The 23,227-nt window shown below is 36.8% G+C and overlaps 1 protein-coding gene across 6 annotated transcripts in view; it reads right to left on the bottom strand.

Moving 5' to 3' along the window:
• The window catches only part of TMCC1 (transmembrane and coiled-coil domain family 1), a 208,588-nt gene that overhangs the window by 148,990 nt on the left and 36,371 nt on the right, over positions 1-23,227 (bottom strand). For 5 of the 6 annotated variants that reach the window (XM_054595558.1, XM_054595559.1, XM_054595562.1 and 2 more), the window contains 2 exons: positions 14,356-14,411; positions 10,136-10,404 (listed from right to left, as the gene is read on the bottom strand). In XM_054595558.1, the coding sequence (XP_054451533.1) occupies positions 10,136-10,363 (228 nt within the window). In that variant the 5' untranslated portion in view covers positions 10,364-10,404; positions 14,356-14,411. Of the gene's footprint in view, positions 1-10,135; positions 10,824-14,355; positions 14,412-23,227 lie in introns of those variants that run through there. The other variant, XM_054595557.1, reaches the window with a different exon arrangement.

Here is a 23,227-nt window from a genome sequence, read left to right as displayed (position 1 = left end):
TGCTATTTAAGGCTGCTAAGGCCCTGGTTTCAGTCATCATCACTTCCTAGATTCTACAAGACTCTTAACTCACCTCCCAACAGCCAGAGCATCCTTTTAAAAAATATGTTGGAACATGTCACTTTAATGCTGCAAACCCTCCAATGAATCCCCATCTCATTCAGAGTATAGCCAAAGTCCTTACAATGCCTGTGGAACCATACCTGATCTGGCTACTTGTGACTTCTCACATCTCTTACTACTGTAGTCTCCCCTTATTCATGTTTTTGCTTTTCAGTTTCAGTTACTCACAGTCAACAGTGGCCCAAAAATACAAAATGGAAAACTCCAGAAATAAACAATGCTTAGCCCTGGACAGGTGGCTCAGTTGGCTGAAACATCGTCCAATACACCATAAAGGTTGTGGGTTCAATCCCAGGTCAAAGCGCATGCATGGGTTGCGGGTTGCAGGTTTGATCTCTGGTCAGGGTGTGTAAGGGAGGCAGCTGATCAATGTTTCTCTCTCATATTGATGTCTCCACCCCCCCCCAACATTCCCCTTCCTCCCTCTCTCTCTCTCTCTCCCCCTCTCTCTCTAAAAATCAATGAAAACATATCCTTGGGTGAAGATTAAAAAAAAAATCTTAAAAAAAAAATGATGCTTAAATTTTAAGTTGTGTGCCATTCTGAGTGTAGCATGATGAAATCGTTAGGTCAGTTAACAGCCTAATATCAAGTTATGATGCCTATATCATTCACCTTACTCCATCTCGTCACATAGGCATTTTTAAATCGTATAACATTATCACAAGAAGAGGGGTGAGTAAAAGTGCAATAAGGTAGTCTGAGAGAGACTACATTCATTTAACTTTTATTATGGTATATTGTTATGATTGGTCTATTTTATAATTAGCCATTGTTGCAGTAATAATCTTTTATTGTCCCAATTTATAAATTAAACTTTATCATAGATATGTATGTATAGGAAAAAAACACAGTATATGAGTATATACAGTTTGGTACTATCCATCATTTTAGGGCATCCAAGGGGGAAAGGGGGTCTCGGAACATATCTCACTCTTATATTTTTCTGTAGTACTTACCATCTTACAACATAACATGTAATTTATTTATTGCATCTATTGTATGCTATCTCCTTTAATAGAGAGTGAGCTCCATAATGACAAAAATTTTTGCCTGTTTTGTTTTCTGATGTATACTACCTAGAACATTGCCTAATACTTAATAGGTATTTAATAAATATTGAATGAATGAATGAATGAATGCTACTGCATTTCAAAAACTTATCCATGTACATTCTCAAACTCACTTATTATACATCCTTTCTTACTCCTTTTATATGTTACTACTCACTAATTTACTGAAAAAATAAACCAAAGACAAAAGTGTTAGGCATGGGGACCTCAAATATAAGTAAGAGACAACCTCTGCCTTCAGGTAATTCCTCTCTCCATTTCCACCATCACTTACTTCCTTGATCCATCTCACCTGTACTGCTATGACAGCCTTCTGACTCATCTACCTGCATTCAATCTGAACCTACTCCAGCCCATTCTCTATGCTATAACCATAGTGGTATTTTATAATCACAAAGTTGATATTGTCCCCCTTGCTTAAAACACTTTGATGGTATTCATTCCTTATAGATGGAGGAAAAAATCCTTAACATTGCCTGTAAACCTCTGATATGCTTCCTATCTACCGCTTCTGACTTAACCAGTGTATACTTGCGCGCGCGCGCACACACACCCACCGCCCCCCACCCCCCACCCCTCGGCTGTTCTATTCCTCATACCCAGGAGACTCCCTCCCATCTTAGGGCCTTCAAACCTGCAGTTCCCTCTCCGTCATCTAATTATCTTAGCTTATCCTTTAGATCTCTGTCACACGCTCAGGAGAGTCTACACTGACTTCCTTAACTAGATCAAATGTCCCTATAAAAGGCTCTAGTAGCACTTGTCACAGTTGGAAAATTTAGATTTGTTCAAATGATTGTTTCTTTAATACATGTCCCCATCTGATTAAAACTCCACGAGAGTAAGGATCACAACTGTTTTTGTTCAGCAGGTATCTGCAGTGCCTAGCATTATCAAATACTCAATATATATTTGTTGAATGAATGAATGAAGGCATAAACCAAAATATGGAAATGTGAAAAGAAGAAAAATAAAAAATGTGGGAAAAAAGTGGTAGTTGCTGTAAGACAAAAAGAGGCACGAGGTAAAGAAGTCCACATAGGCTAAGTCATGGAAGACCTTGCATGTCATTTTAAGGAACTTTCTCTACCCTTCAGTTAATGATGGAGCCAGTAAATGGTTTTTAAGCAATGGAAATAGCTTAATTTGTTTTGCATTTGTCAGCATGGAGAAAGGATTTAAAATGGCAATGAGATGAATAAAGGCCAAAACTAGGACACTGATTTTAAAACGGAGAATAGGGAAATCTTGGGGATCATGTAATTGATAAGTGGATGGTGTCAGGATAAATCTAAGGCTGCCAGCCTGGGTGACTGGTGGCTCCAGAAAGTTAGATGTAGTGATTCTCAAACTCATGCGCTAGAATCATCTGAGGTCTTGTTTAAAAAAACATATTTGTAGCCCTGGCCAGGTGGCTCAGTTGGTTGGAGCATTGTCCCATACACTAAAAGGTTGCAGGTTCAATCTCTGGTCAGGTTGTGGGTTCAATCCTGGGATGGGATTGGGGCAACAGATATTTTCTCTCTCTCCTGAGGATAAAAATATCCTCAAGTGAGGATTTTTAAAAAAATATTTCCTATATTTAAAAAATAATCATATTTCTAGTCCTTGCCAGTAGCTCAGTTGGTTGGAACATCATTCTCATTCGCCAAGACTGTGGATTCAATCACTGGTCAAAGCACATAAAAGAATCAACCAATGAATGCCTAAATAAGTGGAACAACAAATAAATGTTTCTCTCTCTTTCTGGCCACCCCAATCAATTTAAAAAATTAAAATTAAAAAATACATTTCTCGGCTCCATATCAGATCTTTTAAATAAGAAATTCTGGGATGGGGCATACAAAGCTTTTCAACTGTTGTCCTAAATGATTTCTGTTGTATTCACTTGAGTTTAAAAACAACTTAGAAAACATACTAGAAGATATGAGAATGATAATGAGTTTAAATTTGGAAATGGTGAGTACAAACTGCCTATACAGACAACTAAAAGATGGTTACCCAATTCTAAGGATCACAGGATTGATTGGTCAGGTTGGAGATCAAAATTTGGTGGAAGCTGAAAGTATGACAACATTTAAGCTCACAAAGGAGTAAAAAGAGTGGTATGCGCTATCGTTAAAACTCCAAAGAGCACGACACTTAAGATGTCAACAGAAATGATGATTTGTTTATTATTCAATAAATACCCTAAAATGTTATTTTTTTTGCATGAGGTATTTGTGTGCAAAATGTTGTCCTGCTAAGGTGTTGGGAGGGTTATAAAGCTAATATATGGTACCACTCTTGCAAGCCCTGTGGACAGTTCTACGCCTCTCAATACATCTGCCAAAATGTCAAAGGCCTTATCATTCAAGTCCAAAGTATACCTTGAAAGAGTGTACATTTATTAAGAAAACACTAATTTCATCCGCAAAGTCTTTAACTTAGAGTATATACTTACTCCCCATTACCCACATCAACATTCTGAAGCCGCCCTTCAAAACTTTTGAAGATTCCTCTGGACAAAATTAATTATTCCTTTCCTAAATACACATATTCTTATATTTGTTCTGGTACTTAACACATTCTATCCTGTATAATACTGTGGAGAGTGCTACAGAAAGAGAAGCAGCCTACAGAAATCAAAAGCTTCATCCTTTATTTACAAGTTATATGACCCTAAAGTCACGTTTCCTAGTTTGTGAAATAATGACAGTAAGAACCTTCATTACTATTGTATAAAATTATTAAGATCAAGTAAAATAATTAATGTTAAACTGCTTTATCAAAATCCTCATGTTACTTTCTCTATGTGCATCTTATCTCTCCTGCTAGTTTTAAAAATCTTAAGAGCTAGGTTCAAGTGTTATGCATCTGTATGTCTACCACAGCATTTTTCAGGATATCTTACATATAACAGGCACTCATAAGTTTGATCAAATATGTTGAATAGATGATATGAGATGAAAAAGAGGCAAATTTATCCCCTAACCTCATTCCAGAAAGGATCTAAGGCAGGTGATATGCATGCATGCTTCTCTGACCACTCTCTCTCAATAAATTTTCCTTGCTCATATCACTCCCGTTTCTGAAATAACCCCTTCCTCTACCCTCCACATCTCACATATCGATATCCTATTTCTCCTACAAGATCCAAATCAAAGCACCCATCTCTTCTCCTAACTTTTTAATTTACTTCAACTGAGAATGATCTTTCTCTTCTCAACTTGTTTGTACCATTTATCATATAGATACTGTTTAATAATCCTTGCCATATCACTAACTAGGCTGTAAGTTCACTGAGTCTAGGATCAGAAAGTTTTCAGATACCCTGGAGAACTTTAAATGTGAACAGTAGGTATAACAGAAACAATGTTATGTGGTGGTTATTTTTAAAAATCCAACAGAAGGATCTAAAATAAGACCATTTTATGTATAAAATGCTAACCCTCAATTTTCGTAAATTAAATGCCAGTAGCCGACTGTTCTATCATTCGATACATACAAATGAAATAGTTAACATTTTAAAGTCCAGAAAGAAACATATACTATTTCCAGTACATTCTTTGTATGTCCCAAGTACTTAGACCAATGTGCAATTTGTACAAATGGAGAAACACTTTGTTATAGTAGGAAAGAGTACTTTTTGAATCAGAGAGTAACTAGCCTACAGCAGTTACTAAAACCTAGATAATCAAAATATAAATGGCTTAGATTTGTTATTTCGGCTCTGAAACAATCTAGTTGTGAAACACATTAGCTGGGAAACCGTGGGCATACTTAACTTCTCTATGCCCCTGCTATTTCACTACTAAAAAAAGAGAAAAATACGAAAAATAGGGCTGTTGTAGAATTAATGAGAAAATTATATAATGCATTTAAACACAACACTGTGGGCCACATAATAAGCACACAATGAATGGCTGCTATCATTTTCATCACTACCAATTAGCTGGTCTTAAATATCTCTCAATATTTCATAATCTGCTTTTTGTAAAGGAAATTACATTAGAAATTTAAATATTTTCATTCTCCACCTCCAACTCAATATATAAAAATGGCTGACACATTATGGTATTATAACAAAATATGCTGTAATATTATGCAATCAGTTAAATTCTATAAAGAATATTTATGAATATCTAAAACTGCTCAAGATAGAATTTTAATTAAAAAATGCAAAATTGTGCATTTAATAATATTCTGGCTTATTTAAAATGTTAGTCTTAATAAAACTAAAGAAAAATAAATTTACATTTTCTTCTACATATTTTTCATATATAAACAATATATTGAAGGAAAATACACCAAAATGTTGGCAGTAATATTTTACTGTTTTCTTCTTTTACTTTTCTGTATTTTCAAAGTTTTCTACACTGAGTATATTTCTTTCAAATTCAAAACATTTAACTTTTTAACCTGCATATCAAAAAGCATTTATAGAAAAAAAATCAATCTGCTTTTGCAAATTTAAAGATAATCCTTTAAATGATGTAACTTGACCACACATATATATGGCAACTATTTATTAAGTACATATATGAATATTTACTATAAGAGATGAAAACATTTCGGTACAAGTACTGCAGCAGACTGGATGTATCAATAAGATTTTCCTGTGGAAAAAAACCTGACATTAGTAAGCCTGAAAAGGAAGGACACGCAGAAGCTTTGTGTTCAACCAGGTCTCTTTGCATCATTAGGTCAAAGCCATGCTTTGTACATATTAGGCACAAATAAATACTTGCCAAATATGAACTTTTTATAAAAGGGCTCTAGCTTAAGGGCCAAGAATTTACTTTAAAATCTAGAGTGGTTATGTGGCAGATGGCTAAAGCAGAAGCAGGTGGCTTTTAAACACAATGGATACATTGAAAAAAAATCAACTCAACATTTGCCTTAGGGTTTTGTGTGCACAAGGGCACACGCACACACAAGTCTGTAAAATGTTTTCAATTCATATCATATAGAAATAGTAGTATTCTTAAATGTTTATTAACAGCATTAAAACATTTTCATCCTCAGTCCTTTGAGTTAAAGAAAAAAAGTTATTAAAATAGAGGAGCCAAAATTTAGAATTCGAAACAATCTCACATACACTAAGATACAGCAGAGTAAGATGCTTTCCAGACTGATCTCCACTTAACCAACTTGCCACATTAGTTTTACACTCTCCATTTTCTCTGAAAGACATGCGGACTTCCTGTCCACAGGATACTATTCATGGCTAGTACTTCCACATACATCTTGCTCCCACATCAGTTTTTTAGGAACATTCATTATAATTAAAGTTTAAACACATAAAATACTATATAAAACAAGGAGATTGAGTACAAAAGGTGTTATTGTTTCTATGAAAACTAAGTTAAGTTCTTTGAAAAGACTCAGTAAAGGCGAGTTACTTTAAAAAAAAATGAATTTAAGTTGGGCAAGGCATTTCAAGAGATTATTAAAATCTAAGATTCTGTCCCACATTGCTTCACACGTGTCATTAGGTTATCACTCCACTTTATAAAAATTAAAACTAGAAACTTGTAGTCCATCCAATGAGTGCAAAAAGGGCATAGAAATTCAATTAGTAGAATTATATTTATATCAAAAATGTAAAACCTTATTTTTTAAATAGATAAAATATTCAAAGTATGTATGTTTGATTTTTTGATAGTTTTTATAATAAAAACTTTAATTGACTTTTTGATTAACTGGCGAACTATTTGGTAACAATTACGTTGGCTAAGAAGGTAAGTACAATACTTAGGTTCCAGCAATGAACCTAACCTAACAGACATAACGGAAATGTTCTAGGAAGTAAATCAAAACATAGTGCCTTCTATATCTAGACATGTCAAATGATTTTACACATGAATAACATGAGCTTTAATTCCCAGACTGATGATTACAAATAAAAATCAGTAAAACTCTAAGAAGCAGGTTCTCCAGATTTAATGTAATTAAACAAACAGCAAACTTTGGATAAACTATTCTAAGTCAGAAGATTTCTGTCAGATCATTTAAATGTCTAAGAAAAATTAACATCAATTCTTAGAATAATCTCTTTTAAATCTTCAGCCAATCTTTATAACCTACATTAAAAAATGACATGCATTTTTCCATGTCATTAGAGAAACACAAATTTAAAATCCCAATGCAGTATCACCACACACATATTAGAACGGCTAAGTTTAAAAATAATGACATTACCAAATACTGATGGGGATGAAGAAATTGAAATTTTCATGTATTGCTGGTAGAAATGCAAAATAGTACAGTTACTTTGCAAGTTAAACACTACTGGCAGAGTTCCTAAAATTCTTGGAATCTCCAGAATGTAAGAGTAACTTTTATATGCTAATGAGATGACTTCACATGGGTAATAAATAGTAGCCAGAAAGACCAAGGCATGATTAGAGGGATGGTCATCCCTACCTCGCAATTTCTGGGAGGGGAGAGGTTTGGAGAACTGAACTAATTATCAGTGGGCAATGAATTAATCAACCAGACCTATGAAATGAATCTGCCACATAAAACCCCTAAATTCAGAGAGCTTACTGGTTAGTGACCACATGTGCCCAGAAGACACAGAACCTCTGTACCACCAAACTCCTCCCTTCCCCTATTCCTTGCCCTCTTTCATTTGGCTATTCCTGAGTTGCATCCTTTATAATAAACCTGTAAAAGTATGTAAAGTGCTTTCCTAGATTCTGTGAGCCATTCTAGCCAATTACCCAACCTGAGGAGGAAGTCATGAAAACACCTGATTCACAGGCTGGTTGGTCAGAAGTACAGGTGGCAACCTGAGACTTGTGACTGATGCCTGAAGTGGGAGCAGTCTTGTGAGACTGAGTTCTTAACCTGTGGTGCCTATGCTAACTTTAGGTAGTTATTGTCAGAATTGAATTGAATTATGGGATACCACGTTGATGTCACAACTGGCTGCTGGTGTGGAAAAAACCTACACATTTGGTGTCAAAAGTATTGTAAGTAAAAACAGTACCTTTCCCATATAACTCAGAGAAATGAAAATGTCTGTAAGACCTATACAAAACTTTACAGCAGTTTAATTCATAATAGCCAAAGAACAAAAATAATCCAAACACCCATCAACTGGTGAATGGATAAACAAGTATATATACAATGGAATACTACTCAGCAATAAAAAGGAATAATGCAACAATATGGGTGAACAACAAAAATGACTACCCTGTGTGATCCTGTTTATATTAAATTCTAGAAAAGGCAAAACAATATTGAAAGGAAAGCCAGTAAGTGGTTGCCAAAGGCCAAGGGTTGGAAGAGGGATGACTGCAACAAAGGGGCATGAGAAATAATTCTGGGGTGATGGAAATGTTCTATATCATGATTGTTTTACATGACTACACATTTTTCAAAACTAATCAAATCATACATTTAAAATTGGTGAGTTTTACTGTAAAGTTGACAAACAGCATTAAAGAAACAATTTTATGAAAAAAGTGTTCCCCTTGGCTCTCTTTCTATAAAATTTTCTAGAGCAAACAATACATACATACATGCATAAAATATGCTTTATTTTTCTTTTTAACATAAACGTTTATAATCCCAGAATTACTTAATGTTCTCTCATATGGATTAAGACAAATTACATAGTTGCACTGTTAGTTTTTATTGCCAACTAAACTGTGCAATCCATGACCAAATGTCTTTTTTACTTCAAAGATAACTACTATGCACATAAATACATCCTACTTTTCCTCATTTATACTTTTAAATTTTAATTATGTGAATCATTAATCTGATGATTCTGTTACGCTGGTGAATCTGTTACTCTGACAGGTTTAACTTCTTAAAGTGATTTACTGTCCATTACCTGTTTATTTTTAATGTAACAATTAGGTAGGAGAAGTTTGAAGGTACTGGAGTCAATACTTAAATTTCCAGGCTAAATATCCAATAAAATAAACTTACTCATGACAGAAGTGACACAGAATGAAAGTGACTATCTTAAAAACCTTAAGGAATACATAAAAATAAAGCAAAAAAGATAGCAAGAAGTGACTTACAGGACAGACCTGGCCCACAAATGTGTTCTGTGTGGCTTGTATAATATGTTAAGAATCAGAAGAGATTATTCACCTAAGCTTTCAATTTCTCTTGAAAAATTAGAGAAGCCCTGGCAAGACTGGGTTCACACTCCTAAATTACAACAATCAGCTAAAACTAAGACGACACTGTCCCTTTTGTACTCTTCCGTTTCTCCAAGTCCCATAGCACTTGAGCTTACTCATTTTTACTTCCTGCCCGGCTACATGTACCTGAGTTTTCAAACCCTAACAGAACCACCTCTTGTTTGTGCCTTAACTAACTATAACCGAGAGGTGAGTCATATTAAAGGCGTTCCCCCTAAATTTGTTTGGCCTAGTTCTCCCATCGAGGCAAACCCCAAAAAACTGTTTATTAAGAGTAAATTATAAGAATGCATATACTCTATTGCAGAAAACAAAATGTATATTGAATTTTAGAGTGTGTATGAAAATTATAAGCAATTTATAGTTCCACGTTAAGCAGACACTCCCGGATTCTAGAACTTGATTCATTCCCTTCAACAATGTAAGAAAGCCAATTCATGTGTAAAACCAAAGCAACAACAATAAACAAAGTGTCTTTGTTCCTCTTTGATAAAACAGAGTTTAAGACATAAAGAGCATATAAAGTATGCTGAAGGTTTTAGCAAAGGGGTAAAATGAACAAAATATAGCAGTATGTTAGGAAGCAAATAGGAATATAATTATAAACATGCATTCATTAGAAGCAATAATTGTTCATGCCCTTTATTTAACAAAAATGGAAACTATCTTTTACCACAACTTTTAGATATCTCTTGCTGAGATATCTCTTTTTAGTTATGAAAGAAAAAAATTCAAGGCCCTATATACAAAGAACAATTTAGTAAACAGAAAAAGAAATTCTAACAGACTTACCCGCTCTAGAGTTGCCTCATCCCCTGGTAGACATGCAGCAGCAGCAGCAGCACAAGCTATTTCCATCATAGCAGAGCTGGTGGGAGCATCAGTAGTAGATGAAGACCTGGGTCGGCCAGATTGCATAACAGGTGCCGTCTCCTGGCCAGATTTCCTGTTGATTTGGGGACTTCCCTTTGGGGCCTCTGGCTTGCCCCGCCTACTATGCAAGCTCGTCCCTCTCTTCATCTTGGGTGGCACTCGGATCTGTTGCAGGACACGATTCAGAGCTGTGGGGTGGGTGGGGACACCATCAATCTCAGCACACGCGTTCTGGCTTTCCAGATCCATTTCAGGTTCTGGATCTGCCTGAATTTGTTGCACATCGTGTGGAGACACTGATGACCTCCTGCGCTGGTGCTGGAAGAGATGCTTCAAGCCTTGGCCAATCACATTAATGTTCTCCAAAGCATTGTGGGTCATTTTAGACAACTTTTGTTCTGATTCTGTCTGCTTTCTGGCCTCTGCATCTTGGGATTTGCCTCCAGGATCAGGGTCCTCATAAAACTGTTCACTGCCCGAAGGCTCCATCAGTAGACTTAATAAGCTTATTTGCAAACTCAAAAAATTTTTAAACACCAAGACTGTCAAATTAGGTAGGCATTTGCTTCAACAGTAACTACACATGCAGCTGTGAGACGGAGGCTTCATGCCTATCTAATGTTAAAAAAAAAAAAAAAAAAAAAAGAACCTCATATTATAAATCCATGCAGAAACTCCAGTGTAAAAACAAAGAAAAACATGCCACTAGCCAAACAAATAGGCACTATCATCAAGCAATCTTTAATCAGAAGATTAAAGAACAGTTTTCTAAATAGAGGATAATGATTATTTTCTAGGATAGGAGAAAAAAACTTCGAAACAAGTACATAGGAAATAAAAACAGCAATGTTTAAAAAAAAAAATCCCTAGAAGTTTCAGTGTATGAAGAACTGAATACTAGAGTAGTCATTCTGGAATGGAAACCCCAAAGTAGTTGACAAACAGTCATTGCTTAGAAAATCAAAATACCAGAAAATTCAATATATATAGTCTTGCTGACGCAATTTAATTCTTCTTATTCATAACCACAGTTAATTATCCATTTGCTGAATATCAGTAAATTCAAACAGTAGTAATAAGTAGATATCCCAATCTAAATGTATGTAAATTTCATGGAAAAGAGGAATTTCTTATTACTCTTCATATTCATCAAGGTTACTGGTAACTAGGAGTGATGGGTTTGCTCTTTTAGTAAGAAAATAGGAGTAAAAATCTTGTAAGTTGAATTAACTGTCAAAGCATAAATGACTTTCTGGCACGACATGAGTGATCCAGTCTGTCTTCAGAGAGACTAGAGCTTTGCTCAGTATGAGCTATCAAGAAAGGGTATTTCCAAGAACTCCCTTTCTCTGAATAGTATCATTCTTGACAGAAGCTTCCCATATATCCACAAAAATTCAAAAGTAAAGTAGTAACATAGTAAATGTGGTATAGCAAAAGAGTAGAGAAAAAGAAATATCAAATAGCAACCGCACACCAATATTAAATGCAGGAAATTAAAAGGAAGCTGAAACCAAGAAATGTAAGGTCAGCACAAGTGTCATGGTTATAGAAATCACATGCAAAAAAGAGAGGAGGGGTGATGGTAGGCATGAGATTTTTCATAATAGAAAGTGTTTATTTTTATATGGAGTTTCTGCAAATATAAAAAAAATTGCATTAATGTACAGAACCTGCTAGAGAGGACAAAATATGGTGTAGGAAGAATTTCTTTATGTCTGTATTTTCCTGCCATTTTTTTGTTCAAAGGCCTTTAAAACTCCCTACACTACCAAGTACTTTAAACAATCTAAGTCACTATTAATAAAGCACTACGGTGGTCATGTTCTGGGAAAATGAGGACTCCTTGTCAGGAAGTAATAATCTAGAAGGCATAAATTACCTGATGTAAAGAGTTCACTACTAGACTCGACTACTAGAGTTCAGAGGGATAGGAACACAAACTCACTGAGTTTTGTTGCTGTAACTCTTCTCAGAAGACCTTCTTACCATGTATATAGGCACTGTCATTGCGGCTCTACTGTCCATACTCTTACATCCCTATTTCCCCATCTCCTGACCTCTTCATGACTCAGAAGCATAAAAAATGTGACAAAGTAAAAGACACCATCTCTCCCTAGTATCTTCCTCTTTCTAAATACCACAAAACTCTTCGCTCCCAAATGAGGCAAATGAGTAGCAGCTATGAGAATGGAAAATTTCACTGCCTTTCACTCAAAATCTTTGTGGCCACTCTAAAATCCTGCCGCACCCTTTTCCTGATTGTACTGTACACTGCTTCTATTTTTTTCCCTTTTTTCATTGGGGAAGTCAAGAAAGAAACTCTTAATCCTTATCAGATTAAAGATTGTCTTAGCCTCTAATGGAATTTTCTGGGGCTCCTTGTGGGCAAAAACATTGCAATAGTATATGTATTTAATTATCCTCATCTTCCCTCATTAGTTTGTAGGACAAACTAATAGTTATTGAATTATTTCCACTTTGCAAAACATTAAGCTCCTCAGGGAAAATAAACCAAAATTCCAGGAATACTGTATATCATCTAATCTCTTCTTGCACTGGGCTATTTAGACCCTGAGAAGAAAGGAGGATGTGAAAGCAGCAAGCTGATAGTAAGGAAGTAATTTACTTTTTCCTTATTTGTATTTTATTACCTTAACAACACAAATGATTTTCTTTCTGTTTTTGACAGTAAAATATATAAAGTAAATTTCTCCCATGAAAGTAAAAGGTATTATGAATAAAGGGACGACATCAAGGTTAACTGGAAAACCTTCTTACCTCATATATAAAGGCAGAAGGAGTTTATTACTCAGTCAACCTGTTTCTTTGGGCAGTGTCATAAAGTAATCAAGTGGCCATCTGCTTCTCATTTTTTTTAAATGAAAAATATGGTACATTTTATATGTCATTAACTTCATTTGCGATTTCATTAGCATTTGGCATAATTTATTTTCATATAAATCTAAGTTTTGATTGATTACAAGGAAATGCCAGCATTCCAGGTAAACCAAAAAATAGAACGTCAATCTCCAAACCAAAGTTTGCACAAGCTACCCATACAAATGCAAAGATTATGTAATAGAACAGTAAAAGAATTCCGGGATTTCTAAAGGCAAGATATAACCATACTAACCAGCAGAGGCTTACCTAATATGGCACCCTAAGTTGAACTTGAAACATCAAGTGGTAAGATAAAAATTTTCAAAAACAACCTCTTGCTCTGATGATAAACTATAATCTGGTACTTACACTTGTAGCTATCATCTGCATTATGGCTGTGGTGTCAACACAAATGAGAAATATGGTCAGAATTCTGACACTTGCTAAAATTTTCTGTACGCCAACAGAAAATCTCTAAGCAATACAAGCCAAATTTTACGGAAGGTCAAATGCTGTACCAAAAATACCAAGGACAGTAGTAATGTTGCAATAATTAACGCTATAAAACTGCTGACAGTAAAAAGGCAAGGACTAAAGAAATTCAACAATTGCAATGGTTTTTAGGAATCCCCTATTTTCTTCTGTAAAATTCAAATAATAATTGTTGCTCAGTTTATAAAATTCCCCAAATAACTATATTAAGAACCCTGGTTTAACACAAGTTCAACTGCAAAGTAAGTGTGCTTTTGTAAGGAAAAAAATGTTGGCTTCTCTTTTATTTACTGAGCTTCACTGAAAGTAGAGTTCTTGTAAGTAAACCAGAAGAAGTAGGGAAAGGAAAAGGAACAGAAGGACATGGCTGAAAGGGGTAGGGGAAGGAGTGAAAAGTGGGAAAGAAGAGAAAAAGCCACAACAGACCAGGCATTTGAGATAACTTTGTTAAATTCTCAGAATTTTAAACAATTTTTCTACAACTGTTTTGCCAAAGACACAATATGCCATTAGTTCATATTTAAGGAACTAGTTGTTCTAAATCAATATCAGAAATAAGTTAAAAATTATGTGTTTAAAATCTGTGAAATGTTTTCTGAGGATGCTCTAAAAAACCATTCCAAGTTATATACAAATTCTTTTTCTTTTTTTAAGTTTTCCTTTCTAATTTTTTTGTTTGTTTTTTTGACAGATATGATAACCAAAGCTCTTTGATTTGCTATGAACCAAGTTATTTCATTGAATATGAAGTATTGGATACTTGCCTTTATCACTCTTCCTCAAGCACTTCTAACATGTACAGGAATCCTTTTAGGAAAAACTGAAAAGCAAACATTAAGAATTACAAAGTGAGAAACTTAGAGGAGAGAACTTATCTCTTATATACACAGAGGAAAAAAACTGAGACTATATATATAAAATGTTAACATTTATCTCTCACTGTTAAAAATAGGGTAATTGTTTCCAATATTTTTCAATACTTTCTAATTTTTCAAAAATGTGATCAAGAAAAATTTTAATCAAAGAAAATGTTTTAGAAAAAAATATTAGCTTGTCATTACTTAAAGTGGCACAAGTCACAAGTAGCAATAAATATTTTTACACTATGATAATTATATGTGGATATTCCATTAATTCTAATCTTAAAGTAAAAAAAAACAACCCAAATCAAGTTCATGAAAAACAACAATTTATAAGCTAATATTTTTTCAAGTAACTTCAAATTCTGTATCTGTATTTTTGCATTTAAAAGCAACTCTAAAAACTGCATCTCCCAGAAACAATGAAGATTCAAGATGTACCAAAACTGAAATCTTCCTGGAAAACTAGCTTCTGACAGCCATTACCAGAGAAGCAATTTAATTAAACAAGTATTTGGGGGGCAACTGCTACGTGTTCAGCCTTATACAGACCAAATAAGGCATGTTACCCTGCCCTCAAGGAACTCACTATCTAGTTTTGAAAGTAAGATTCACATACTTCAAACTTAAAAAAAAAACAGTGCAAAACAACACAATTAAATGCTAAAATGTGTGAATAAACTGCAATTCTCATCAGAAGTTGGGAAGATCACCTTGGATGAGATTTGTTTGGGAAAACTTTATGAAACAGAAAGAGACTTTGAGCTTTGAGGGATAAGATGAATAAGCAAGATATAAACCAAGACTTCCAGTTTAGAGAGTAGAAAATACAGTATGTTTGGAGGCCAGTAAAGAGGCCAGATGACTGTATTGGTGGATTCACATCTCAGTCATCTGGAGAACTGGGTGGCTTGTGGGCAGATATGAGAGAGGACTTTCTATCATAGAATCTTTTGTATATTTTGAATTTTGTATCTTATGACTGTATTATGTATTAAAAAAATAAACTTCCATATTCCAAAAAGAAAGAAAATCCATGTTTTGATTTCTAGGATAAACATTTAAAAAATAATATGAGTATGTAACTGCTATGCTAACAGAAAGTAAAAACAATTAAAATACCCAAATAAATGCAAAAAGGCAGGCAGTCACAGAAAAGTAGAACATATAAAAAGCAAAATGTAAGCTATCGCGTGAAAATCCAAATATTCCAGTAACTATATTAAATGTAACTGGACCAAAAGACAAAATTATACTAAATAAAAAATAAGCTGGGTACTGGAAATACAAGGGGGAACATTTTGTAAAGTATTTGACTGTCTAACCACAATGCTATACACCTGAAACTAATACAAAATTATATTAAATGTAAACTGTAATTGAAAAAGTATTTTAAATAAACAAAAAAATCTAAAAAATAAAAAACAAAATTCAACTATTATGGTGCTTACAAGAATCACACCTAAAAATAAAAAGTATAGAAAAAGTTATACAAACATAAACTAAAAGGAAGTTGCTCTAGCTATATTAATAGTACACAAAGTAGACTTTAATGCAAAAAGCATTAATAGAGGTATAACTCATTGGATAAAAATGTATGCTTCATTAGGAAGATATGAAAATTTTAAATTTGTGTTCATATAATATAGCCTTCAAATATATAAGGCAAAACTTAGCAGAATTACAAGTGAAAAATATCCATTAGCATAATGAAGAAATTATTATCAGTAGTTGATAGATCAAATGACCCAAAAAAGGGGTAAAAATGAAAATACAGATCTGAATAGCATGATTAACAAACTGGACCTAAAGAAACATATGACAAGCAAGCAGTAATTGCAGAATATTCTGTCAAGCACAAAAAGATCATTTATTGATCTAAATGCTGAGTCCTAGGCAAGTCTCATAAGTTACTCTCTGACCACAATGTGTACCCCTAAGGTTTAAAGAGAGTGGAGGGAATCCCTCTCCCCTTCCCCTATTTTTCTCCTAACCCAATCTCTAGGCAACAAAGCCAAAATGGAGCAACACAGTGGCTAGACAAGCACCTAAAACCCTGAAGGAGGAAAAGCCTTCTCTCTGACTAAAGGAAATACAGTCACAAGAGCATGGATGAATCTCACTGCAGTTAGGAAGATTAAACCAGAAATTGTGACAAACTAAAGACTATGAGCTAACATGAGAATGTGAAGTCCCTGGGGGATGCAATGATAGGAGGGTTCCCACCCTATTAGAGGATTTTCCTCCAGGAACCTCAAAGGCTTTATAATGCCGGGTGGTGGGGTGGTGGTAGGGGGGGATCTGGGAGAAATCAAAGAAAGCTCCTTGTTCCTGTCCTCACCCACTCTTGTGGAGTTGGAGAGTGGGACAGGAGCCAAAGCCAATCAGCCCAGACCTACCTCCCCTCTCTCCTTACAGAATAAAACGCTTGATCTACAAGGAAAAATTCATCAAGGCCTGTACCTTGAAAACACAGGTAAGACGCCTGCTACAGCTAGAGGAAAGGAAAGAAGGCTGACATACCCAGTTTTCGCTACCTCTCTAAAGTAAAAATAACCTTAATGCTGAGGCGGGGGAGGGGGAATGGGCTTTTAAAAAGGCTTTAAAAAAAAACCTATCCTAGACATTGTAGTTAGAGTAAAAGAAAGAAGGGTAGAAGTTCCAGCCCTGGAAGTGAAATGGAAAGTCTTGTGAAGGCTACACTTCAAGACCCAGGAGCTGCCTAAACCTGAGGCTTAATAGATCATCATAGAATCCCCCTTACTCTCCAATACCATGCTAACAAGCTTTGAGCAAAACTAACAGTGGAATACAGCTGTAAGAGACAGATTCACTCTGAGAAACAGCACCAAGGGAAAACCCAAAGCAATATTCTATATCCAGTAAAAATATCCTTCATAACAGAAAAAGACTTTCCCGGAAGCAGGGGAGGGAATTCAATGCTGACAAACCCACCCTATAAAATATTAAAGGAAGTTTTTCAGACAGAAGGAATATGATACAGGTCAGGAACTTGGATCTACACAAAGAAATGAAGAATAAATGAAAGTAAAATAGAGTAGTTTCTTTTTCATATTTTTAATTGCTCAGAAAGACGACTGCTTAAAGCAGTAACAATATATTGGGCATTTATAGCGTATGTGGTGAAATGTATAATGACAGTGACAGGGAAAGAATGAGGAAGATACTATAATAAGATACATTGACTGCATCTACTTATAACAAATACTTTCATCAAACTTGGAAAAAATCCTTTAGGGTATAGCATTATAGGGTATAATATAAGGTATCTATTGAAAAATATACCAAAAAATCTAGAAAAATAATGCAGGTAAAAATAGCATTACTATGAATTTAGGACCAAATGGAGATAAAAGAATGGATATCTTGATATACACTCTGTATAACAGATATACAGAATGTGGATTACTCATCATTTAGCACCCACACAGAGTTAATATTAGATACATCTGTACATACAGGAAAATCATCAAAATGTTTGAGACCTATGAATCCTATGCATATAATGCAAATGTAGGAAAAATTTCATATAGTATCACACATTATATTTTTTAATGTAACTTCATCTTCAGGAACCTACAAATTAAATCCAGGCTATACCCTGGTAGTTTTACATTGTCTTCCCGGCTCCCTCATCTTCTCTTACCACTCCTGAAGGGTATCCACAAGAAAGGTCCTGGATTATTCTACCCTGTTTCTAATAAAACTCATGGTCTTGTAAAAACATGCAACTTTTGATTTACATCCCAAAAATCTAGTCTAAGGAAGAAGCTAGTGGAGTATTAAATCCTTTATTTTAGCTTTCTGACTCTGTTCATGAACTACCAAGAATGAAAGCTCTTAACCTTCAAAATAGTTCCTTCTTCGATGCGACCTATAACCTATAAATTAGACTCCTTAGTTACTGTGAAGACATATCCTATTTCCTCCAGGAAACAAAAATAAACAGAGGGGAAGATGTGTATGGGGCTAGTTACTCAGCATATCTAGACGGTGGTCCATTTTAAAATCAAAGCTACAGAGAGAAGGGGAGTGGTGGCAGGTGGAAGAGAGTAAACAAGGGATAAATAATGATGGAAGGAGACAAGACTTTGAATGGTGAGCACACAATGATGTGCAAATGATGTACTGTAGAACTGTACACTTGAAACCTACACAATTTTACAGACCACTGTAGCCCCAATAAATTAAACAAAAAAATAAATTAAATAAAGCAAAGCTAGAAGGCTCCTGGTGAAGATGGTAGAGTAGGGAAACACAGTATTGGCCTCCTTGCATGACCACACCAAAATTACAACTAAACTACAGAACCCCACCATCATTGAGAACCATGTGAAATCTGGCTGAGCAGAAGTCCTATAACTAAGGATATACAGAGGAAGCCACAACAAGAATGAGAGGAGGGGTGGAAATGCAAAACAAGATGATCCTATACACATCTGTGGTGGTTAAAGAATGGGAGGGATATCTTGGCTTCACAGGATGACCCTGAAGAGCAAGGGGTCCCAGTTTTACACCGGGACCAAAGAGTCCCAGGACCCCAAGTCACAGGTTCCAGTGTCAGACAGGTGAGTACTCATAACTTCTGGCAATGAAAACCAGTGGGGATTGAGGCTGAGACAGAGAGCTGCTGGAGTACCATGCATTTCTCTTAAAGGGCCCATGGAGGAATTTATTCAATGACCTTGCTCACTCTGAGCCCCAGCTCCAGCACTACGGCAACAACTTGAAAAGCACCAGAAACATATAGGAAAAGCTGAATTTGTCTGGCTTTAGAGCGAGGGCTGGAGGTGCAACCTTCCCCCAAAAAGAAATGCTGGCAGAAAATGTTCCTTTGCTGAGCCCTGCCCCTGCAGGCTCAGGTGAGTGCCGTAACTGAGTATTCATCAACCTAACACCTTTTGCCCCACCATGGTGATTCCCCGAGACCCCACCCAATCCAACTTTCAGGCCCACTCAAACAGCTTCCAGTGGCTTTTCCATACAAGGGTCTCCTTGCCTTGTCTCCTGCTTCACACTATCCTAATATCTCTCAAAGATTCACAAACCCCAAATGAGAAGCATCTAGTGTAGTTATGCCAAAGACCTCTTGCTAAGTGGCCCCAGACCCGGCACTGGTGGCAGCTGAACTCCGTTTGTACTTTGGCCTCTCCTGGGTACCTACAAGCCCAGCACAAGCAGCAGCCATCTGCAGATCACCACTATGTACCACAAGCCATGTCACAGGCAGCAGCTGACACTGGCTTCCACATCCTAGGAGGCCCCAGAGGCGTGACCCTGTGGTTAGCCAGACCATACCAGCGCACCACCCAACCACATCCACACTCAAGGGACACACTCATCAAGCACCAGTGCCCCACAACAGCGAGTTCTGCTCCATGGGGCCAAGTACTGTACTACATCAAGCTCCACCCCTGTAGTTGTGACTGATCCTCTAGCCCAGGAGTCCCCAACGCCTGGGACCATGGACTGGTACTGGTCTGTGACCTGTTAGGAACTGGGCTACAGAGCTCTACGCCTCCTGTTGAAGTGGGAGACCAAGTGAAGCTTCACTACCTCCCCAACCCCCAGTCCGTGGAAAAACTGTCTTCCACAAAACCAGTCCCTGGTGTCAAAAAGGATAGGGACCGCTGCTCTAGCACATCAGCAAGGGGGTCAATCCCTCCCATAGGCATTCCAACAGCAATCAGGGCTAATTACAACAGGAGGGTGCACAGAGACCACACAGAAGGCCCACTTGGAACACCCAGATTGGGTGACTGGGGAAGCTGTTCCAAAGCCCTACAGAACACCTACTACTAAGGCCACCCTACCAAGATTGGGAGACATAGCAAACCTATCTAAAAAACAGAAAAAATGCACAGAAAAGCAGATAAAATGGGGAGACAAAGAAACATTTCCCAAATGAGAACAGAAGAAATCTCCAGAAAGTTAACCAAATGAAATGAAGGCAAGCAAACTATAAGACACAGAATTCAAAACAATGGTAATAAGAATCCTCAAGGAACTTTTAGTAAGATTTTCAACAACATAGAAAAGGACACAGGAACCATAAAAAAGAACCAGTCAGCAAGTAAGAATGCAATCACTGAAATGGGAAATACACAAGAAAGACTGGATGAAACAGAGGATCAAATCAACGATTTTGAAAATAAAGTAGCAGAAAATCACCAATCAGAGCAGCAAACAAAAGAAAAAAAATGAATGAGGACAGACTAAGGGACCTTAGGGACAAGACCAAGCATAACTACATCAACATCTTACGGGACCATAAGGAGAAAAGAGACAGATCAAGGGATGGAGAACCTACCTGAAGAAACAGTGACTAAAAACTTCCCTAACCTGGTAGAGAAGGTGAAGGAAACCTGGTAAAGGAAAGAGACACAAATCCAAGAAATACAAAGTCCCCAAACAAGATGAACTCAAAAAGGGGCATTAAAGATAAAGAAAAAGTCTTAAAAGCAGAAAGAGAAGGGCAGCTGCCTAGAAGGGAGTTCCTGTAAGACTGTCAGCTAATTTCTAAACAGAAATTTTTGGGGCTAGAAGGGACTGACACAAAATATTCAAAGTGATGAACAACAAGGAACTACAACCCAGACTACTCTTACCTAGTAAAGCTATCATTTAAAACTGAAGGAGATATAAAGAATTTCCTAGGCAAGAAATTGCTAAATGACTTCATCAACAACAAACCAAAATTACACAAAATAATAAAGGGAGTTCATAAGAAGAAGAAAAGGAACATAAATATAAAAAATAAAATGGTAATAAATATGTACCTATCAACAATCACTTTAAAAATAAACAGACTAAGAGCTCCAAAAAAAGATAGGGTAACTGTATGGATAAGAAAACAACACCTGACTTCTGGTCAAGATGGCAGCTTAGGCAAACACGGCTTACTTCCTTGCACAATCAATCAAAATTACAACTAAAATATAGAACAACCATCACTCAGAATGGTCAAAAATCAAGTTGAATGGAACTCTGACAACTACAGAAAGAAAGAACATCCATCCAACTGGTAGATGGGGAGGAGATGTGGAATGGACTTATCCCACATCCAAAGATTTGGGAAGGGATATCCTAGGAGTGAGAGTCCTGGCCCCATGCCAGGTTCTACTAGCCATGAAGATAAGTCTTCATAACTTCAGGCTGCAAAAACCAGCAGGAATTGAGTCGGTGGAACAAACTTCTAGAATCCCAAGCAGTTCCCCTTAAAGAACCATACGTAGTCTTACTCACATTGACTCTCTCTGAGCTGTAGCTCTAGGGTAGCAGCTTGAAAGGCACAAGGGGCATACAGTGAGGAACTGAACAGCCTGGCACCAAGGCAGGAGGTGGAGGACAGTTTTCTCACAGACAGAAAGGTAGGTAGAAGCCACTGTCCCTTTTGTGAACCCTGGCCCTATACAGACACAGAGCTAGCAGGCAAGTGCCATACCTGAGGTTCCATCAACCTGGCTAACATGTTTTCCCCGCCCTGGAGATCCCCTGAGGCCCCACCCCACCCAACTTATGGGCCCACCTAAGACATGAATAACTGCTCTTGGCTCATGCCCTAATTTTCTAAATCCTATCAAACAAACAGCAGGTATCCTCAGTGAGCCTCCAGCCCCTGTACCTCTTGCTAAGTGACCCCAGTTCTGCACCAGCAGATGCCAGCCTAGATTCACAGCTTGACTTTACATGGGAACCTACAGGCCCAGCCCAAGTAGCAGTCATCTCAGATTGCTTTATAGTTCACGCAGGGTGGCCCTGAGTAGAACACAGGTGGGAGCTGACCCTGACCTGCACCACCCAGGAAACCCCAGAGCTGTGCATCCAGTGGACAGCTACAGACCACATCGGAACACCACCACCTTGCCCCTGCACAGCTGATCCTCCATGGAGTGTGGAGGCTGGTGGTCAGTGGTCACAGCCAGTCCTTGCAGCTGACTGGCCTGGGTAAATCCCTCCCACTGACCTACCAACAGCAATCATGACTCAACTACAAGAGGAGGGTGTACTCAGCCCACGTGAAGGGTGCACCTCGAATACCCAGCCTGGGTGATAGGGGAGACTGTGTCACTGGACCCTACAGGACACCTATCACATTAGGCCATGCTACCAAGACTGGGAGTCATAGCAGCTCTACCCAATACACAGAAACAAACGCAGGGAGGCTGCTAAAACTAGGAAACAGAGAAATATGGTCCAAATGAAAGAACACATCAAAACTGGATACACAATCTATCAGATGCAGAGTTCAAAATACTGGTTATAAGGATACTCAAGGAACTTAGTGAGGATCTCAGCAGCATAACAAATATCCAGTCAGAAATGAAGAATACACTAATTGAAATAAAGAACAATTTACAGCAAAACAATAGTAGGGTGGATGAAACTAAGAATCAAATCAATGATTTGGAACATAAGGAAGCAAAAACAACCAATCAGAACAGGAAGAAAAAAGGATCCAGAAAAATAAGGAGAGTGTAAGCAGTCTCTGGGACAACTTCCAGCATTCCAACATTTGCATGACAGGGCTGCAAGAAGGAGAAGAGCAAGAGCAAAAAGTTGGAAATCTACTTGAAAAAAATAATGAAAGAAACTTCCCTAATTTGGTGAAGGAGCTAGACATTCAAGTCCATGAAGCACAGAGAGTCCCAAACAAGAGCGATGTTAAGAAGCCCATGCCAAGACACATCCTAATTAAAATGCCAAAGGTTAAAAAAGAGAATCTTACCTTTTCACGAAGATGGCGCCAAAAGCT

This window comes from Pteronotus mesoamericanus, unplaced genomic scaffold (assembly GCF_021234165.1).
Source record: "Pteronotus mesoamericanus isolate MK-2021 breed Mesoamerican mustached bat unplaced genomic scaffold, CSHL_Meso_final scaffold_54, whole genome shotgun sequence".
Lineage (NCBI taxonomy): Eukaryota > Metazoa > Chordata > Mammalia > Chiroptera > Mormoopidae > Pteronotus > Pteronotus mesoamericanus.
The sequence above is the reverse complement of the archived record's forward strand: the minus strand, read 5'-3'. Positions and strand labels throughout refer to the sequence as shown.